This window comes from Sminthopsis crassicaudata, chromosome 4 (assembly GCF_048593235.1).
Source record: "Sminthopsis crassicaudata isolate SCR6 chromosome 4, ASM4859323v1, whole genome shotgun sequence".
In the NCBI taxonomy this organism is placed as follows: Eukaryota; Metazoa; Chordata; class Mammalia; order Dasyuromorphia; family Dasyuridae; genus Sminthopsis; species Sminthopsis crassicaudata.
This window is the reverse complement of record NC_133620.1, coordinates 10,586,954-10,604,894: the sequence shown is the minus strand read 5'-3', so window position 1 is coordinate 10,604,894 and position 17,941 is coordinate 10,586,954. Positions and strand designations below refer to the sequence as shown.

General features: G+C 35.5%; 1 protein-coding gene across 1 annotated transcript in view; it reads left to right on the top strand.

Annotated features, from left to right (window-relative positions):
• Nucleotides 1–6,124: 6,124 nt before the first annotated feature.
• The window catches only part of PDE4B (phosphodiesterase 4B), a 667,172-nt gene continuing 655,355 nt past the window's right edge, over nucleotides 6,125–17,941 (top strand). Inside the window, exons 1-2 of the mRNA XM_074265715.1 lie at nucleotides 6,125–6,220; nucleotides 15,131–15,238. Coding sequence (XP_074121816.1) covers nucleotides 15,147–15,238 — 92 coding nt within the window. The 5' untranslated portion in view covers nucleotides 6,125–6,220; nucleotides 15,131–15,146. The remainder of the gene's footprint in view (nucleotides 6,221–15,130; nucleotides 15,239–17,941) is intronic.

Below are 17,941 nucleotides of genomic sequence, written 5' to 3'. Positions count from 1 at the left end.
AATTTTAGCAAAGTCGCAGGATACAAAATAAATCCACATAAATCCTCAGGATTTTTATACATTACCAACACAATCCAACAGCAAGAGATGCAAAGAGAAATTCCATTCAAAATAACAGTCGATAGTATCAAATATTTGGGAATATATCTACCAAAGGAGAGTCAGGAATTATATGAGCAAAATTACAAAACACTTGCCACAAAAATAAAGTCAGATTTAAATAATTGGAAAGACATTCAATGTTCTTGGATAGACCGAGCGAATATAATAAAGATGACAATACTCCCCAAACTAATCTATTTATTTAGTGCTATACCAATCAGACTCCCAAGAAACTATTTTAATGACCTAGAAAAAATAACAACAAAATTCATATGGAAGAATAAAAGGTCGAGAATTGCAAGGGAACTAATGAAAAAAAAGTCAGAGGAAGGTGGTCTAAGTGTACCTGATTTAAAGCTATATTATAAAGCAACAGTCACCAAAACCATTTGGTATTGGCTAAGAAATAGACTAGTTGATCAGTGGCATAGGTTAGGTTCACAGGACAAGATAGTGAATAAAAATAGCAATCTAATCTTTGACAAACCCAAAGATCCCAAATTTTGGGATAAGAATTCATTATTTGACAAAAACTGCTGGGAAAACTGGAAATTAGTATGGCAGAAACTAGGCATGGACCCACATTTAACACCACATACTAAGATTAGATCAAAATGGGTCCAAGATTTAGGCATAAAGAACGAAATCATAAATAAATTAGAGGAACATGGGATGGTTTACCTCTCAGACTTGTGGAGGAGGAAGGAGTTTGTGTCCAAGGGAGAACTAGAGACCATTATTGATCACAAAATAGAACATTTTGATTACACTAAATTAAAAAGTTTCTGCACAAACAAAACTAATGCAAACAAGATTAGAAGGGAAGTAACAAATTGGGAAAAATTTTTTACAGTTAAAGGTTCTGATAAAGTCCTCATCTCCAAAATATACAGAGAATTGACTTTAATTTATAAGAAATCAAGCCATTCTCCAATTGATAAATGGTCAAAGGATATGAACAGACAATTTTCAGATGATGAAATTAAAACTATTTCCACTCATATGAAAGAGTGTTCCAAATCACTATTGATCAGAGAAATGCAAATTAAGACAACTCTGAGGTATCATTACACACCTGTCAGATTGGCTAAGATGACAGGAACAAATAACGATGAATGTTGGAGGGGCTGTGGGAAAACTGGGACACTGATGCATTGTTGGTGGAGTTGTGAAAGAATCCAACCATTCTGGAGAGCAATCTGGAATTATGCCCAAAAAGTTATCAAAATGTGCATACCCTTTGACCCAGCCATACTACTACTGGGCTTATACCCCAAGGAACTACTAGAGAAGGGAAAGGGTCCTGTATGTGCCAAAATGTTCGTGGCAGCCCTTTTCATAGTGGCTAGAAGCTGGAAGATGAATGGATGTCCATCAATTGGAGAATGGTTGGGTAAACTATGGTATATGAATGTTATGGAATATTATTGTTCTATAAGAAATGACCAACAGGAGAAATACAGAGAGGCTTGGAGAGACTTACATCAACTGATGCTGAGTGAAACGAGCAGAACCAGAAGATCATTATACACTTCAACAATGATACTGTACGAGGATGTATGCTGATGGAAGTGGATTTCTTCAACATAGAGAAGAACTAATCCAATTCCAATTGATTAATGATGGACAGAACCAGCTACATCCAGAAAAGGAACACTGGGAAATGAATGTAAACTGTTATTTTTACCTTCTGAATCCAATTCTTCCTGTGCAACAAAAAATTCGGTTCTACACACATATATTGTATCTAAATTATACTGTAATATATTTAACATATATAAGACTGCTTGCCATCTGGGGGAGGGGGTTGGGGGAGGAAGGAAAAAAATCTGAATAGAAGTAAGTGCAAGGGATAATGTTGTAAAAAATTACCCATGCATATGTAATGTCAAAAAATGTTATAATTATAAAATAAAATAAAAAATTAAAAAAAAAAAAAGAAAAAAAATATGAAAAAAGGAGGCCATTTACTAAGAACTTCTTTTTCTTTCTCCGTGTTCATCTCATGGTTTATTGTTTTTATCATCATCATCACCATCATCATCATCATCATCAACAACAACAATAACAACTGCCTATTACTACTATTAGACTTTAATCACCAGGCCTCCAGACTGATAAAAACTTTATTCTCTGAGTCTTTCTTTGTATTCTGGAGGCTTCCAGGTGATCCAGTAGCTGCAATGTTCAGCCTGAGGTCAAGAAAACCTGGATTTAATTCTGTCCTCAGATGCTTAATGTATGGCCCTGGGCAAGTCACTTAACCACTTGCTGTCTGCCTCAGCTTCATTAAGTTTAAAATGAGAATAATAATGACACTCCTCCTCATTGGGTTGTTAGTCCATAAAGATATGATTTGCTATGAAAATTGCCTTTGAAAGCCTCTTTGGCCTATTCTCAAGTTTTTATTAAGGAAGTCCCATGTCTACACATTAACTTTTATACATGCATAATAATACACACATATATTATAAACAATATTCAGCAAATAGAAATATTTAAACAAAGTATTGTATCAATCCCCAAATAAATACTTTGAAATGTAAATGATCAACATAATACAAAGTTTAATAAATGCTAATTTGGGGAACCTGTGGGAGACCATGATCATGGGCAAAACTCATACAAGCTGAGCAAGTATGGATGGGTTGTACTCTGGAACTCTGGAAGGAACATCAATTACATATTTGATAGTAATAGAAATTGTCACAATCATAGTGCTCAAAGATTTACCAAGTGTTTCTCACACAAATTTGTGAGATAGGGAAAGTATGGCTAAATAAAAAGCAGCAAACTTTTCTCTCCTCCCAAACCCATGGGATCACTTTCCAAGTTTTTTTGTCTTCACATTTTTGGGTGTCATTGTTAATAGATGGTATTCCTTAATTTTTGATGACCTGGCTTTAGAGTTCCAATAAGCCAATAAGTCCCAGGAAGACTTTCTAAACGTTTCCAAGAAGGCTCATGGACTGGCAGTTGCTAATCTGCTTGGCCATTCCTTGCCCCTTTAAAAAATACCCTCTGATCTATCCTGTTCTTGTGGTTCTTCTCTTCCTTAGAATATTCTGAGAATAATGGAGAGATCAGTGTAGATGATATTTCAGAAATTTAATGCTACTTTTAAAAACATCAAACTTCTTGGCATGGTGGAAAGTTACACAGTATATAACATATGCAAGAAGAGACTTCAGATGTAATTTAATTCAACCCTATTAGTTTTACAGATGAGGAAACTGAGGACCAAAATAAAGAAGTAATTTGCCTATCATCACACAGCTAGTTAATGTTTGAGCCAGAGTTCAAATTCAGGTCTTCTCATTCAAGATCCTGAGAGATCCCAATCACAAGGAAGAAGGGCAGCTATTGGTCCCCAAATCTAGTGTTCAAGGTCCAAGTAGAAAGTTTCTTAAAGTTTGTTTTTCTTATTCATTTTCACCAGATCAAAGGTCAATCAGAACCATTTAATTCAGGTAGTAGAAGGTACCTTCAGTATCGTTTAGTCCAATTGCCCCATGATAATAATGAGAAAACAAAAGATTAAATCAGCTGATCTTGCAAAGTTCAGTGCCCAAAGCTGTGAAATTGAAGGATAGTTCCCAGATTCTTCTCAGATTGGGGGACAAAGTCACCAAGTTACACAACTGGTTTCAATGTTGATTTCTTGAATGCTTATTAAAAGTTTGTTGAGTTCAATTGAATTAAATCAAGTTAAGCAAAGAGAGGACCCTAAAGATCATTGTAACACATAATCCAATGTTTATTGTAAAATTAGGAGTTAGTAAATTCTGTGAAAAAAAAACAATGAGCAAATTAAGCAAACTGAATCAATGTAATCTTTGCTAGTCAGGATGAACCTTTCTCTAAATGTAGAAGAAAAGCAGTCTACAATGCAACTCCACATAGAATCCTCTATGGTGATCACCAAATGATTCTATGGATCATGACTCCATCTTGTGAGTTCTCCCTTCACTGATATGGATTGCAATTTGTAACTTTGGAGATGGTCTTTGAGGGTTGGTGCAGCCAAACATCATCTCCCTTTGTTGCCAATCTGAAGAGAAGTGGCCCCAGACTTAGCTAGGCTTGTCCTTGAATAATTGATCTGTAGTTCATCAAGGGTATGAGAGTTGAAATATATTCATTTTTGGAAAGTGACAAAGTCACTGAGAACCCAGGATCATCTGTACCCACAATGAGGTATCAGAGGGGACATCAATGGAGGACCTAATGATATCATAGTAAATGAAACTGAAGGTCATCATCAATGTAGCAGACATTTCAGAATCAGGTATCTGCTTATACCTGACTGTTTAAAGCAAAGGACAAAAGATACAATAAAGTAGAAGTAAGGATAAAAGATAATGAGAAATTCTGGAATTACTTCATTTATATTTCCTTCTTAAATATCCTGTCTAATAAATTCTCACTGGATTTGTAATTTCCCTGCATAGATAACTATTGGATAAGTAAATGTCTTTCATCAATTCAAGGCAGCACCCTCTCTGAAACCCATAATCTTAGAAACTTGTCTAGATCAGTGACAGATTAAATGACTTGCCCAGGATCACGCAGGCAATATGTGTCAGAATTTGGACTTCAATCCAGATCTCCTGATATATGAGATCCATCAGTATTATCCTTGTCATTATTATCATCATCAGCATTATTATTATATTCATTATCATCCCTATCATCATTCCCATCTTCATCATCATCTTTATTATCACTATCATCAGTAGCAGCAACATTATCTGTTCCTTTTCCATCATATGGGGGGAAATGGCTCCCCCTAATATTGTGGCTTACACTGTAAGAGCAGTTTTCTATCACTATCCATCTCTATTTGGATTTAAGAGAAAATTCTGGCCAGAACCCTTATTCTCAGCCTTTATTTCCTTATCTAGAAAATGTGGATAATGATAGCACTTACCTTGGCTGAGTTTTTCTGTGCACCAAAAGAGATAACACATATAAACTACTTTACAAAGTAAGGCACTAGATAAACCTTAGCTATTATTATATTTTGTTTTCTCTTATGCTAGACTTCCTCCCTCATCAGTATTAATTAGAAAAGCTTAATGACTACATTTCAGTTGCCACATAAAGGTCAACATAGTTTCTCAGCAAGAAGACATTTGCTAAGTAAAAAGATAAGGTAGCTGAGGAGGACACTGATTTAGAGTAAAATTCAACTCATCTCCAAGAAGGTCCAATCATTCTTCATCTTACCCTTTCCATCTTTTCTCTGATCCCTTGGAAATTGGATCTCCCCAAAAGTAAGATTATATAAGACTATGCCTGTTCTAATGTTTACAAACTCCATATAGTTTTTTTTTTTTACATTTTGACTTCCTTAGCTATTAATTTCCAGTCAACCTTCCCTCTTCCCCCTCTTCTTTCCCATCATCGTTCCATGATAATATGGAACTTGGAGTCAGGAAGACTTAGATTCAAATCCACTTACAGATATTAATTAGCTGTGCGAATTTGGGCATCATTGAATCTGTCTACCTCAGTTTCCTCATCTGCAAAATGAAAATAATATTAATAGCACCTACCTCCTAGGATTGGTGTAAAGTATTTAGCACAGTGCCTGCACATTGTAAGCTCTAGATAAATGTTAGTTATTGCAGATGCATCAATCATTTTCATGAGATAATTTATAGATGAAATAAGGAACATAGTAACTAATCACACACTGGAACTGGCACTGATCTATTTTTCACAGATGAAGAGAATGGAGCCTTTAGACTTCACCAGCACTCCGTGTACTCTTTGAGAATGTGGTAAGTACATTTCTGATGATTTAGTATGAAGGGAGTGGTTGGACTTATCCCAGCAGTCGATTGTGTGTGAAAAGAATCTAGAGGCTCATTAGCAGTAGGCTGGTCACCAGATGATGGATTTTCTAGCCATGGCAACCCATGGCACACCTGTAAACAAACACAACCCCAAAAAATCCATGCTGGAGATCACACAATTTTAAAGGTGCACAGAAATGAATTTTCAAGATATCTCAAAGAGGTGAATGATAATTCAAAAAATAATGGAAAAGGTCATAGTCAATGCTTTTTTAATCAAAAAGGCAACAAAGAAGAAATGAACAAGTACTGCCCAGGTATGTGAGTGATACTTTCATATTTCTGTGAAGTTCTTTTTTTAACATTTATTATTTGTTTTTCACTTTTTTCTTTTCTAATAAAACTTTTTATTTTCAAAACTTATGCATAGTTTTCAACATTCATCCCTGCAAACCTTGTGTTCCAAGTATTTTTCTCCCTCCCTTCCCCTTCTTCCTCAGATAGCAAACAATCTAAAATATGCTAAACATTTGCAATTCTTCCACACATATTTCCACAATTGTCATGCTGCACAATAAAAATCAGGTCCAAAAGGGGAAAAAAGGAGAAAGAAAACAAAATACAAGCAAACAACGACAAAAAAATGAAAATATTATGTTGTGTAATCCACACTCAGTTCTCATGGTCTTCCCTCTGGGTGTTGATGGTTCTTTTCATCACTGAACAATTGGAACTGGTTTGAACATCCATCAGGATTGATCATCATATAGTCTTGTTCTTGTCATGTACAATGATCTCCTGGTTCTGCTCATTTCACTCAGCATCAGTTCATGAAAGTCTCTCCAGGTCTCTCTGTATTCATCCTGCTGGTCATTTCTTACAGAACAATAATATTCCATAACATTCATAGACCATAACTGATTCAACCATTCTCTGAGGGGCATTCTCTGTGAAATCTTCATGAGGAAAATCAGTAAGGTGGCAAAGTAGATGGAACATTGGACTTAGAATCAAGAAGAGCAGAGTTCAAATTCTGCCTCACACAATCACTGACTTGTGAACCTGGAAAATTTAGTGAATATCTCTCAGTTTTGATTTCCTCCTCTATAAAGTGGGAATAACAATAACAATAATAACAATAACAATACTTTTAAGGTGCTATGATTACTTTACTACTCCTGTTATTATTTAGTCATGTCTGACTATCATCCATTTGGGATTCTCTGGTCAAAGATACTGAAGTAATCAGTAATCATTTCCTCCTCAAGCTCATTTTACAGATGAGAAAACTGAGGCAAGCAGAGTTAAATGAGCTGTCCATGGTCACAAAGTAGTTAATTGTTTGAATCTGGATTTGAACTTACAAAGATGGAACTTCCTGACTCAAGGCATGATACTCTATCCACTGTGGCATCTAGCTACTATTATTACTACAGTACAATTAAGTGAAACTTAAATGAGATACCATATCCAAAATGCTTTGTAATCCTTAATTTGATATATAAATACTAGCAATTTGATCACTTAGAAAAAGGCTTGCATAAGAGACTTTAACCCCATTTTGCATATTTTTAAAGAAATATATATCAATAAGGTTATTATCTATCCAGCTAAAATTGTATTGGGTATTAGCAAAAGCCCTCTATTGCTATCCCTTTCTTCACTTTTTATTTATTTTCTGTGTATGTAAAATATTTTATTGATACTGTTTTATTCTAAACGCATTTCTATTCCATGATAAAGAATGGACAGGCTCTTCCATAGAACATTTCTTTATAGTACAATCCTAGGAAGTAGGTGCTATTATTTTCCCCATTTATAGATGAGGAAACTGAGGCAGACAGAGGTTCAATGACTTGTCCAAGTTCACACAACTATTTAACATCTGAGAGTGGATTGAATTTAAGTCTTCCTGACTTTAAGCTCAGAGATACTTCATATTGTGCCATGGAACTATGATGGGAAAGAAGAAGGGGAGGAGGAGGGATAGTTTATGGAAATTAAAACCTAAGGATGAAGAGAAATGTCTACTGTTTCATCAGTTTTACCTTCACAATAACTGGCTCCTCTAAACCCTTCCTTCCATTCAGACAATAATGAACCTCATCATCTCTTTCTTGAATTATTGAAGTAGTTTCTTAGTTGACCTTCAAGTCAACTTCTTACATCTCTAAGGCATGTCCTGCTTGGTGATCAAAGAGACATCTCTAAAAACAGATCTACCTTATGCCTGTTGAAGAAGCTTCAGTGGCCCCATATTGTATCTGGGACAAAATCCAAACTTCTCTGCCTACACAAAACCCTTTACCATATGGCTCTATGCCATCTTTCTACTGATAATTCTTCCCTTCCCCTTCATACCTGTCTATTTGTTCTTTTTTTGTGTTTGACAATCTATCTCCAATCTCTTTGCATTTGCAAAGTCACTCTTAGACTGCTTTTCTTACTCACTTCACCTCTCTTTGTTGGAACTCTAGCTCACATCAAAGATAAATTCTTATGTCAATCCCCACAGGAAATCTTTATTGATTCCCCTTGTTATTAAAGAATCACACAAATTTGGGAATTAAAAATAAATAACAGTGTAACTATCTAGTTCAGTCCATTTCTGAAATAAATCCCCTGAACAACATACTCAATAAGTGGTCTTTTAGTCACTCTGTTCTTCCCCTTTTCAGTAATTATTTATAGAGAAACTTGGGGGACATTAAAAGCACTGTATGATTTTCCAAAGGCAATCTAGGCTGCTCTCCAACTTGTGTTCAATGTGGTCATATCTCATTGTTTATTCTCCATAACACTCTGTATCAGTTAGTCCCATAATCATTCTTCATCCACTTTATTTTTCCTGTGTGGCTAGTTAGAATAAACTCATCTGCTTGGTAGTGTATCTGAAGCGTCTGCAGTAGTCCAAGGATTAAGGAAATCTGTTTAAAGTTTAACTGGGAAAAGAGACAACTGGCAGTCATCAACATCCATGGGGAGCTTTTTTCCCAACTGAATATTCTCTAGGATTATGGTGGTACATGCTTTTGGTAAACATATATTTCCTTGTTTTGTTGACTCCCTTATAATTTATCATCATCATAAAAAGGCATTTCTTATATGTTCCAAAGAATCTCATATGATTTTCCCACCTACAGGAAAGATACCTTTATGGAGGAGAACCTTTAAGGTAGCCTTTGGCCCTACCCAATCATGTAGCTTTTTGTAGTTAACAAGAAGTATGCACAGCAGGATCTTATATTCTGTGCTTTAGAAAGCCAGAGGGAATCGACATTTTTACTTTGGTAAGGTAGGGAGCTAGATGGGAAAATAAACATTGAAATTGCTTGAAAGCTATGTTTTTGCTTCAAAATAGGTCACTGTCTATTTACATATAAATGTACAGTCCTAAATGTGAAGGCAGAACACCTTTTGCAGATATTCAGTTTATGTGCCACTCTATTATTCTGCTACTTATTCTGAACATTGATGTGACTACTAATCCCTGGTTCCACAAGACTATGAGATTGTCTGAGCAAGGCTTTTATCATGGGGGGCTGATCACCAAAACTCATTTTCTTTCTTTAGCTTATTGCTTCCACCTGGAGTTTCTTTAGAAAAATCTCCAAATTAAAGTTCACATCAAACTCTTATCTAGATTTCCCCAAATGTGGATAACAGGGTCTCCAACTCCTGAATTGGTAGACAGTATATTTTATGGTGTGGCTAGGGGTATCCTTTATTAAAAATATCACAGAAATCTCTTAACATGCAAAAGACTCAAGGAGCTTATGAACAAATAGAGAAGTCTAAAGCACTCAAGGTGTTGGAGTGGAGTGGAGGAGGGTAGGAGAGGGCACAGCTAAGTGGGATACAAAGGTTAGAGTGCCCTGCCTGGAGTCAGGAAGATTCATTTTCCTGAGTTCAAATATAGCCTTAGACACTAGCTGTGTGATGCTGGGCAAGTCACTTAACCCTATTTGATTCCATTTCCTCATCTGTAAAATGAACTGGAGAAGGAAATGATAAACTACTATAGTATGTCTGCCAAGAAAACACCAAATAGGGATCACAAAGAGTCAGACATGATTGAAATAACTGAAAAGTAACAGTAAATAAAGCACTCTGATGTTTTGTTAGGTGTAAAAATATTTGAAAGAACAGCTGAACAGATACTGCTCATCAATTTCAGTAGTAGAAAATCTGAACATTTCACAGTAAGAACAGAGAAGAGATTGGAAATATCTTGATGGTCTGCCATTAAGTAGCACAAGGCTTTCAAAGATGGAGTAAGTCATGGCGGTCCATTTCCTTCTCCAAGGAGCACCCTCTGAAGATAACGCCTTCTATAGCACCCAAATGATTGAACTTAAGAAATCTTGAACTAAAAAGGTCTTGCACTAATACTATTCACAAGACAACCATCAAAAATGGAAAGTCTATTTTCAGAAACTCTAGTACCACACTTGTGCTTGAAAAGGGAAAAAGGAAAAAAAGAAGATAACCCAAAATCAGAGGTCCAGGATCTCTCTCTTAGAGGCACAGTGAGTGCTATCTTTAGCTTTGCTTTGAACAGTATTTGGCACATAGTAGGGATGTAAAAATGTTTGCTTATTGATTGAGTCTTCTGTAAATCATCACTTTCTATTTCTGTGGGACTCCAGTATGGAAGTTTAAGGGAGAGAAATCACAAAAAAAGATTAGTTCTTTCAAAGAGTCTCAGTCACCAATGTTATAGGTCCTTAGCCACTGGGATACAATTATAAAAGTTTCCTATGTCTTCTAAGATGCTATAAAGCCTTTCTATCTCTACATAAGAGATGCCCCCTCAAACAAAAGGCAAATTTTTAAATCTTATGAGTATACTCATCTAATTAATCAATGCATACCCTGGTTGTAAGATCATAGGCTCATGAATTTAATCTGGAAGAAAATTGGAATGCTTTTGAATCCAGCACTCTTATAGATGAGGAAACTGAGGCACACAGGCAAAAATTGACTTTACAATAGCCAAGCATCTAATAAATGTCTTAGTCAAAATTTAACTTGTTTTCTTGATTCCAAATCTCACTACTATATCTAGCCCTTCAATGTCCTTTGCAGTCTTTACCTTTTTTACATTCCTATCACATGTCTTTCTCAGCATAATGTTATTGACCTGTGATTAGAGGGCCTATGTTTAAACCACAGATCTGTAATTTACTGTTTAAATCACCATAGGAAAATATCTTACTCACTCTGGACTTCAGTTTCCTCCTCTGTGAAATAGGGAGTTTAGACAAGATAATTCTGAAGCTACCTTCTAATTCTACATCTTATAATTCTACATCAGAAATGTGTCTCATAGATCATTCCAGTTATAAAATTTTTAAGCTTTTTGCATAAACAAAATCAAAATAACTAAAATAAGAGGGAAATGCAGTGATTGGAAAATTATTGCATCAAATATCTCTGATTCAGCATAGACATAGACTAAAAGTGAATATATAAAATCAAGAACTATTTTGGTGGATGTATGGTCAATGGGTATTAGTAGTGTTCAAAAGAAGAATTGCAAAGTATTGGGAGTCATTTAAAATATTGCACTAAATCACCAATAATAAGAAGAGTACAAATTTAAAAAAAAACATCCCTGATATTTTACCTCACAAAATTATCAAAATGACAAAATATTGAAATGGTCCATCTGGAAATGCTGTAGAAAGACAGATACCCAAATACTCTTGAGGGGAATGGGGGGAGCTTTGAATTGGCCCAAGTATTCTGGGAATAAATGTGTGATTGTATTTTTTAAGTAACTCAAATGTCTATACATTTTTGCCCCTTATTAAAAAATAAAGATTATTGTGGTAGTAATGAACTACAAAAACAAATTTGATTGGGAAATGGCCAATCATATGGTACCTGAGTGTAATATTACTAAGATATATTTCCTCCTCCCACAAAATACTCTATGTTCCAGCGAACCTGAATGATTAGTTTTTGTTTTGTTTTGTTTTGTTTTTGTATTTGACATTCCATCTCAAGGATTCAGAAAAGCATGGAAAATATTAAGATGAATGGATGCTGAGTGATAGTCAGAAAAAATAACATGCACAAAAATTAAAATTAAATTAAAAATTTTAAGAATTTTAAAATTACATAATAGACACATGTGACAAAAGGGTGACTCAGAGGTATTGATTATTAGGAGCCTTTTCCTCCTCTTCATGGGATCTTCCTGAAGTTCTCCTTAGGTTTGATGGAGTTTCTCAGCTGAATTCCCAAGACAGTTTTAAAACTACTTTTTTTCCCCACTGTATTTCATTTGTCCACCACACTGATGTGTATTCTACAACCACTTTTCTGGAGACACTTCTAGAAATAGAGACCAATATGAAGTAAAAGAATCCTCTAAATGTCTAATCCTCATAAAGCTCTTTTCTTGTCAAAGAAGTGGAGGGAGACCATCAGAGCTTGATTAAATCTCTGAAGCTTGGTTCAAATGACTCCATCATTAAGCTGCCAGACATTGTGTCCCAGGGTTCCAAATAGGATTTCATGAAAAATCCACAAGACATGACACGTTTCAGCAGCCAATCCAAACACTTCTGCATGTTATCATTCCATTTTATCCAATGGCTTTCAAATTCTAAATTTATCTTTTTTTTTTCACTTAATATAAAATTATGGTTGATTGATTTACTGAATCCTAGGTCTTGGAGAAAAAGAGAGGTGGGGATAAGAGAAAGGAAGAGTGAGAGCAAGGGGTGAGGGCTAACAGTAAGGAAAGAAGAGGGAATCTTGCTTACGATTGAGTAGAGCTACCAGTCAATTTCTTTCCCTTTGTTGTCCTTTTATTGTTCCCTTTTCATGGTTCACTCCTTCATAGAAAAGGTATGGAATTTAATAACATTTAATAAAATTTAAATAAATTTAATTAATATCATTAATTATTATTATATTAATATTAATTAATTTAATAAATTTTTTAAATCTGGAAACAAAAGCCCATTAAATGTACATACAATATGCAAAGTTTCATAGATCAGGAAACTTCTGAGGGTAAGCAGTAAGAATTTGCCAGATAGATCCAGGGCTGGGGAGGAAGAAAGTGGAATTCTCGTGGTCTCAGGAGCAGCAACAGCCAGGAAAACCACTAAAGTTATTCAGGTGGATCCCTTTTGAAGTAGGCCAATACATTACACAAAGCTCCAAGAGCCTATAATTCTCTTCAGTTTGAAATTGATGTGCCCTTCATCTCTGATCAGCCAGCCCCAGGTCACCTAACTTCCATCTCCATCTTTGGCTTTTTTTCTTTTTCAGTGAGGCTCCAAAGATCACCTACTTTGTGCAACCCCAGGCATGTCCCAGTGTCATGAGCCTTTAATCCTGCTTTGTAGCTCAAAAGAGTATACTTCCTCTCAGTCCCCTTTCCAATAAGGTACTACAATTATAAATATTTGATTATGTTATTCATATATGCATACATTTACATACATATACACAGAGACATACATGTACATGTAGGTGTGTGTGCATATTTTTCTACTCACACATATCTGATTTAGAGTCTCCATAAATGCTGTCAGGCTGAAGTCACAGGGGCTGGTGACCTTCACCAATCCCTGTCCTTTTTTTTTTTTTTCATAACTTTGTCCTGAATCTATTGATCTGAGTTTGATATTCTCTTCAATAGTAGAATTATATTCCCTCTGTTTCAATCCCACCCCCATCTCAGATTCTTGAGGCGAAGGAAGAGAAGAAAACAAATGTTTTAAATGCTTATATGTCCTAGGCATCATGCTAAACATGTTTATAAATGCTATTTGATCCCTTATTTCTTCTATGGGCAACTTTTCCTCTTTCAACTGATCTACTGCTTCCTCTGGAACATGGTACTCAAATACTCAGGTGTCCATGAAACTAAAAGATGTCAGTTGCCTTTTGATGTCTCCTAAGTCTTCCTGTCAAAGGAAAGCACCCATCCTCCTGAACTCAGAGAATCATCCTTACATCTTGAGCCTGGAAGGAAGAAATGTTCTGAAGAGCAAGGATTGTTCTTTTGAGCATATCTAGAGCTCCATTTGAAGCAGCCTATGAAAAGTCATCAGAAAGCAGTTGGAGGATATATATGGGGGGGAGGAAGTCAACTACCTCTCTCTTTCTCTCTCTATCTGTGTGCATTTCCATCTCTCTCTCTCTCTCTCTCTCTCTCTCTCTCTCTCTCTCTCTCTCTCTCTCTCTCTCTCTCTCTCTCACACACACACACACACACACATACACACATACACACACATACACACACACACACACACACACACACACACACAGACATCTGACAATATAAAAGACCCAGACTTAGAGAAGAGTAAAAGAAATAGGGTAGATTTCCCTCAAGAAATTGCAAATCTTTAATAACCCCAAACTTTTCTGGCAAATACCTCTATTTTTATTATTAATATCCTACCCTTGTTGTCATATGGTTCTGAATCATGGAACTCTACACTCTGGGGAATTAACAGTTAATATAAGGTGGTAAGTAATAGAGAAGCTCATGGTAGGCATACGAAAGTCACAACCTTTAACAAAAATGATCACTGAAGAACCACAATAAAAGATGCTATTGGAATACACGGAAGCCACCTGATAGTGGCTACTGGAGATCCAACCCAGAATCTATCTGCTCTTGTGAGAGGATGATACAAGGAGACTGAGAGGCAGTTGCTATTCTCCGACCTCCTTATTGAGAGGCCATTGCATTGTCTGACCTCTCTCCTCTTCCCTCTGCCTCCAATTTATTTCATCCCCAATCTGCAACACCTGTGTCAGCAAAGGCTGCCCTGCAACTCCTTCAGATGCTATGATCCACAGCTGTGGAGGCTCTCAGAGAATTGACTCACCCTTTAACAGGGCAACATCAAAAAATGGGTGAATAGAAAAAGGACAAATTAATGAGGGTAAATTTGGGGATCTTCCCAATGTCATAAGAAATGGAGGAAGAGCTTCAACATGTTGGGTTTCCTTCTTGTGGTGAGGGACATAAATGGGAATAACAAGATAGGAGGGCACATACCCTGACTGATGAGATAATAGCTCCATTTGAGGATCTGAGTATGATTATCTGTGCTTCCCCACATTTTAAGGTCCTAAAGAGTAGTAAAGGAAAGGGACTTGGGTCTTAAGTAAGCTTTGCCATTATTCCACACCCTACCTTCCACTCCACCCCAATACTTTGCACTTACAGTGAATATTTATTGCAGGTTTTTCATCCCGTGGATGGATGAGATGAAAGTTCTACTCAAAAGAGGAGTCAGAAATAGAAAATGGCATCTTTGGTTTTTGTTCTTCAATTGCAAAAGATACAACTGGTAAGTATTAAGGTATAGATCAGTATGTTGGGGCATCCACTATATTACTCACTCAATATTTTTTTAACCTCATACCTTTTAATTCAACTCAATATAATAGAAATCATTATATTTTGTCAAAAGCTTTTACTGACTCCACTGCTATAATCCTTTGGTTGGGGTTTTTAAAGGTATAATCATCTTGGTTCTCTCCCACCTCCCAATATTAAACACTCTCTACTTCCTTCATCTAAATCCAGCTTGTGCTCTCTCTCTCTCTCTCTTTTTTTTTCCATGTGTGGTTCAAGTGTTTTGCTAGAATTTTATTCAAATTTTATACATCAATATGTATTATTGATACTGGTCTAGAGTTTCCTTCCTTTGCATTATTATTCATTGGGTTTGATATTAGGACAATCTTTTTCTCAGCAATAACATTTGGTAGAGTATTTTCTTTCTTGGTTTTTTTTTTGAGAATTATGCAGCAAAGCCATCAATTTATCTGTAAATGTTTTATAGAATTTATGTATAAATTAACTTAATCCATTTCCCCCTGTGGTAGTTTTTATATAGTGAAAAAGATTGGACTGATTATTTTTTCATATACATTGAGGGAAAGCATGTAGGTCTGTGATTTCTTTATATGTTATGGTCTTGGGAACGGTTATTTAGAACAGGAGAGCCAAACTCTATTGCCCACAAAACTCTCCAATGTGGTCAATCAGATTATAATTTAATTGGGAAATGTTGAACAAGATGAATAAAAATAAAATACAATACAGAAATTGTTAACTTGTAGTTTTCTATGTCAATATGCAGGAAATAAGGATCATTTCTATTTGAGTTTGACAAGTATTGTCCCAGAGAAGAGATGTGTCAAAAGTTTCAAAGAGAGTTCTCTATCCACTACGGCACTATGCTTCTGTAGTGAGTTCAGTTTCATTTTTTGTACTCAAGTTTTTCAAGAACTCTATTTTGTATTTTTGTGGGTAATATTACATTTTCTTTAAATTTTATTTCTATGAGCATATCACTAGAGTACATTCTTCCAATTCTTTTTCATTTCATTATTGAAATTAAATTTTTATCATTTCATTTTGTTTGGGTTAGCACACTTGATTCTGTTCAAGATTGATGGTTCTATTAGTTTTTTCAAAGAACTAGCTTTTAGATTTAGCATTTTTTTGTTTTCCATTTTATTTCTTTTCTACTTTTCAACATTTCTGTTTTTGCATTAATTTTTAAGTTTATTTTTTGATAATCCAATTAACTTGATTTCAACAAACATTTATTAAAACCTAACATGTTCAAGAGACTGCAGTAAACTCCAGGAATATTAAAAAAAAAAAAAACCTGAAGCACTCTTGCCTTCAAAGAATTTATGGCGTAGTGGAGAAATGCAAAGTTTCTGAAAGATAGTAAACATATGGTAGATACAAAGTCATTTCAAGATGGAAAAATTGATCAAACCTGAAAGAATGAAAAAAAGTTTCTTATAGGTGGTGGGAATTGAACTATGCTTTGAGGGAAGTTAGTTTGGCAGGGAAATAAAGGATGATAAATAAAATAAAGAAAGAAAGAAGTAACAATTCTATAACACATCAAGACTGGTAAACCACTATAAATATATATGTATATATATAATGACATGTATATTATAAATATGTATATGTATATATATATATATGTTTCTATATTTGACTTGCAGAACAATACTGGTGGTAGATATTATTATTATCTGTTTTACAAAAGAGAAACTGAGGCTAAGAAAAGCTAAATGATTTTCCCAGAATCCCACAGCAAGTAGGTGTCTGAGCTATGATTCTGGGCCCATAATGCCTCTAATTACTAACCTCTGCAAGCCATTCATTGAAGAATTAAGACCAGATTCCCAGTGTGGGGAAATACTATAGTCATTAGCCATAGAGAAATGTAAATATGAATTTAAAAATCACACTAATGTGCATTCATTCTGGCCTATACTTCTGAGGTTCCAGGTATCAGCATTTAATAAGAGGAACTTCAGAAAGTAGATTTTAAAAGACTGCTGAATTTAACTTCTTTGTTGCTGTCGGTTTGTTCTCAAAATCTCCATCTGAAGTACTTGAAGCCAGGATAATTCAGTCCTTTACTTCTTCAGAAGGAGCCTGTCCTTGTCCTCCCAGACAACCCGAGAAGACAAACTAATGACAAAAATGATTATGTACCTGAAAACCCCATGTGATTCATGCCCATTAACAAGATTACACTCAGCATGTAGAAATAGGTTTGACCTTTTCTAGGAGAAAGAAAGTTCTCAGGCTACCTTGTTGTTCTGAAGCACATCGCAAGATTAAAGAGTGTATGGGAGATACAAAAACACCTAATGCTGCATAATAGTCAATGCCTTGATACAACCAAGACCCCTGGTAACAGACTTTTGGAACAGGGATAGAAGAGCTTTGGAGGAAATGGGAGGGGGTGGCCCAAATCACCCCTCTTGTTGCAGGAGAAGGAAAAAAATAATGGCGATGAATCAAGCAAGTCCCTTTTTTTTCAAATGACTCACAAATTCAGCCCAATAACATACTCAAGTTTACATTCACAAGACTCCCCTAATCCTCTCTAGTGCTGATTAATGGATACCTAGCCACTGTCTTCTAGAAAAGAGAAATTGGCCCAGCATCCCTTTTTACAGATGGAGAATGTGTCAGCAATGGGATTTCATGGCAGGGTAGTTGGCTT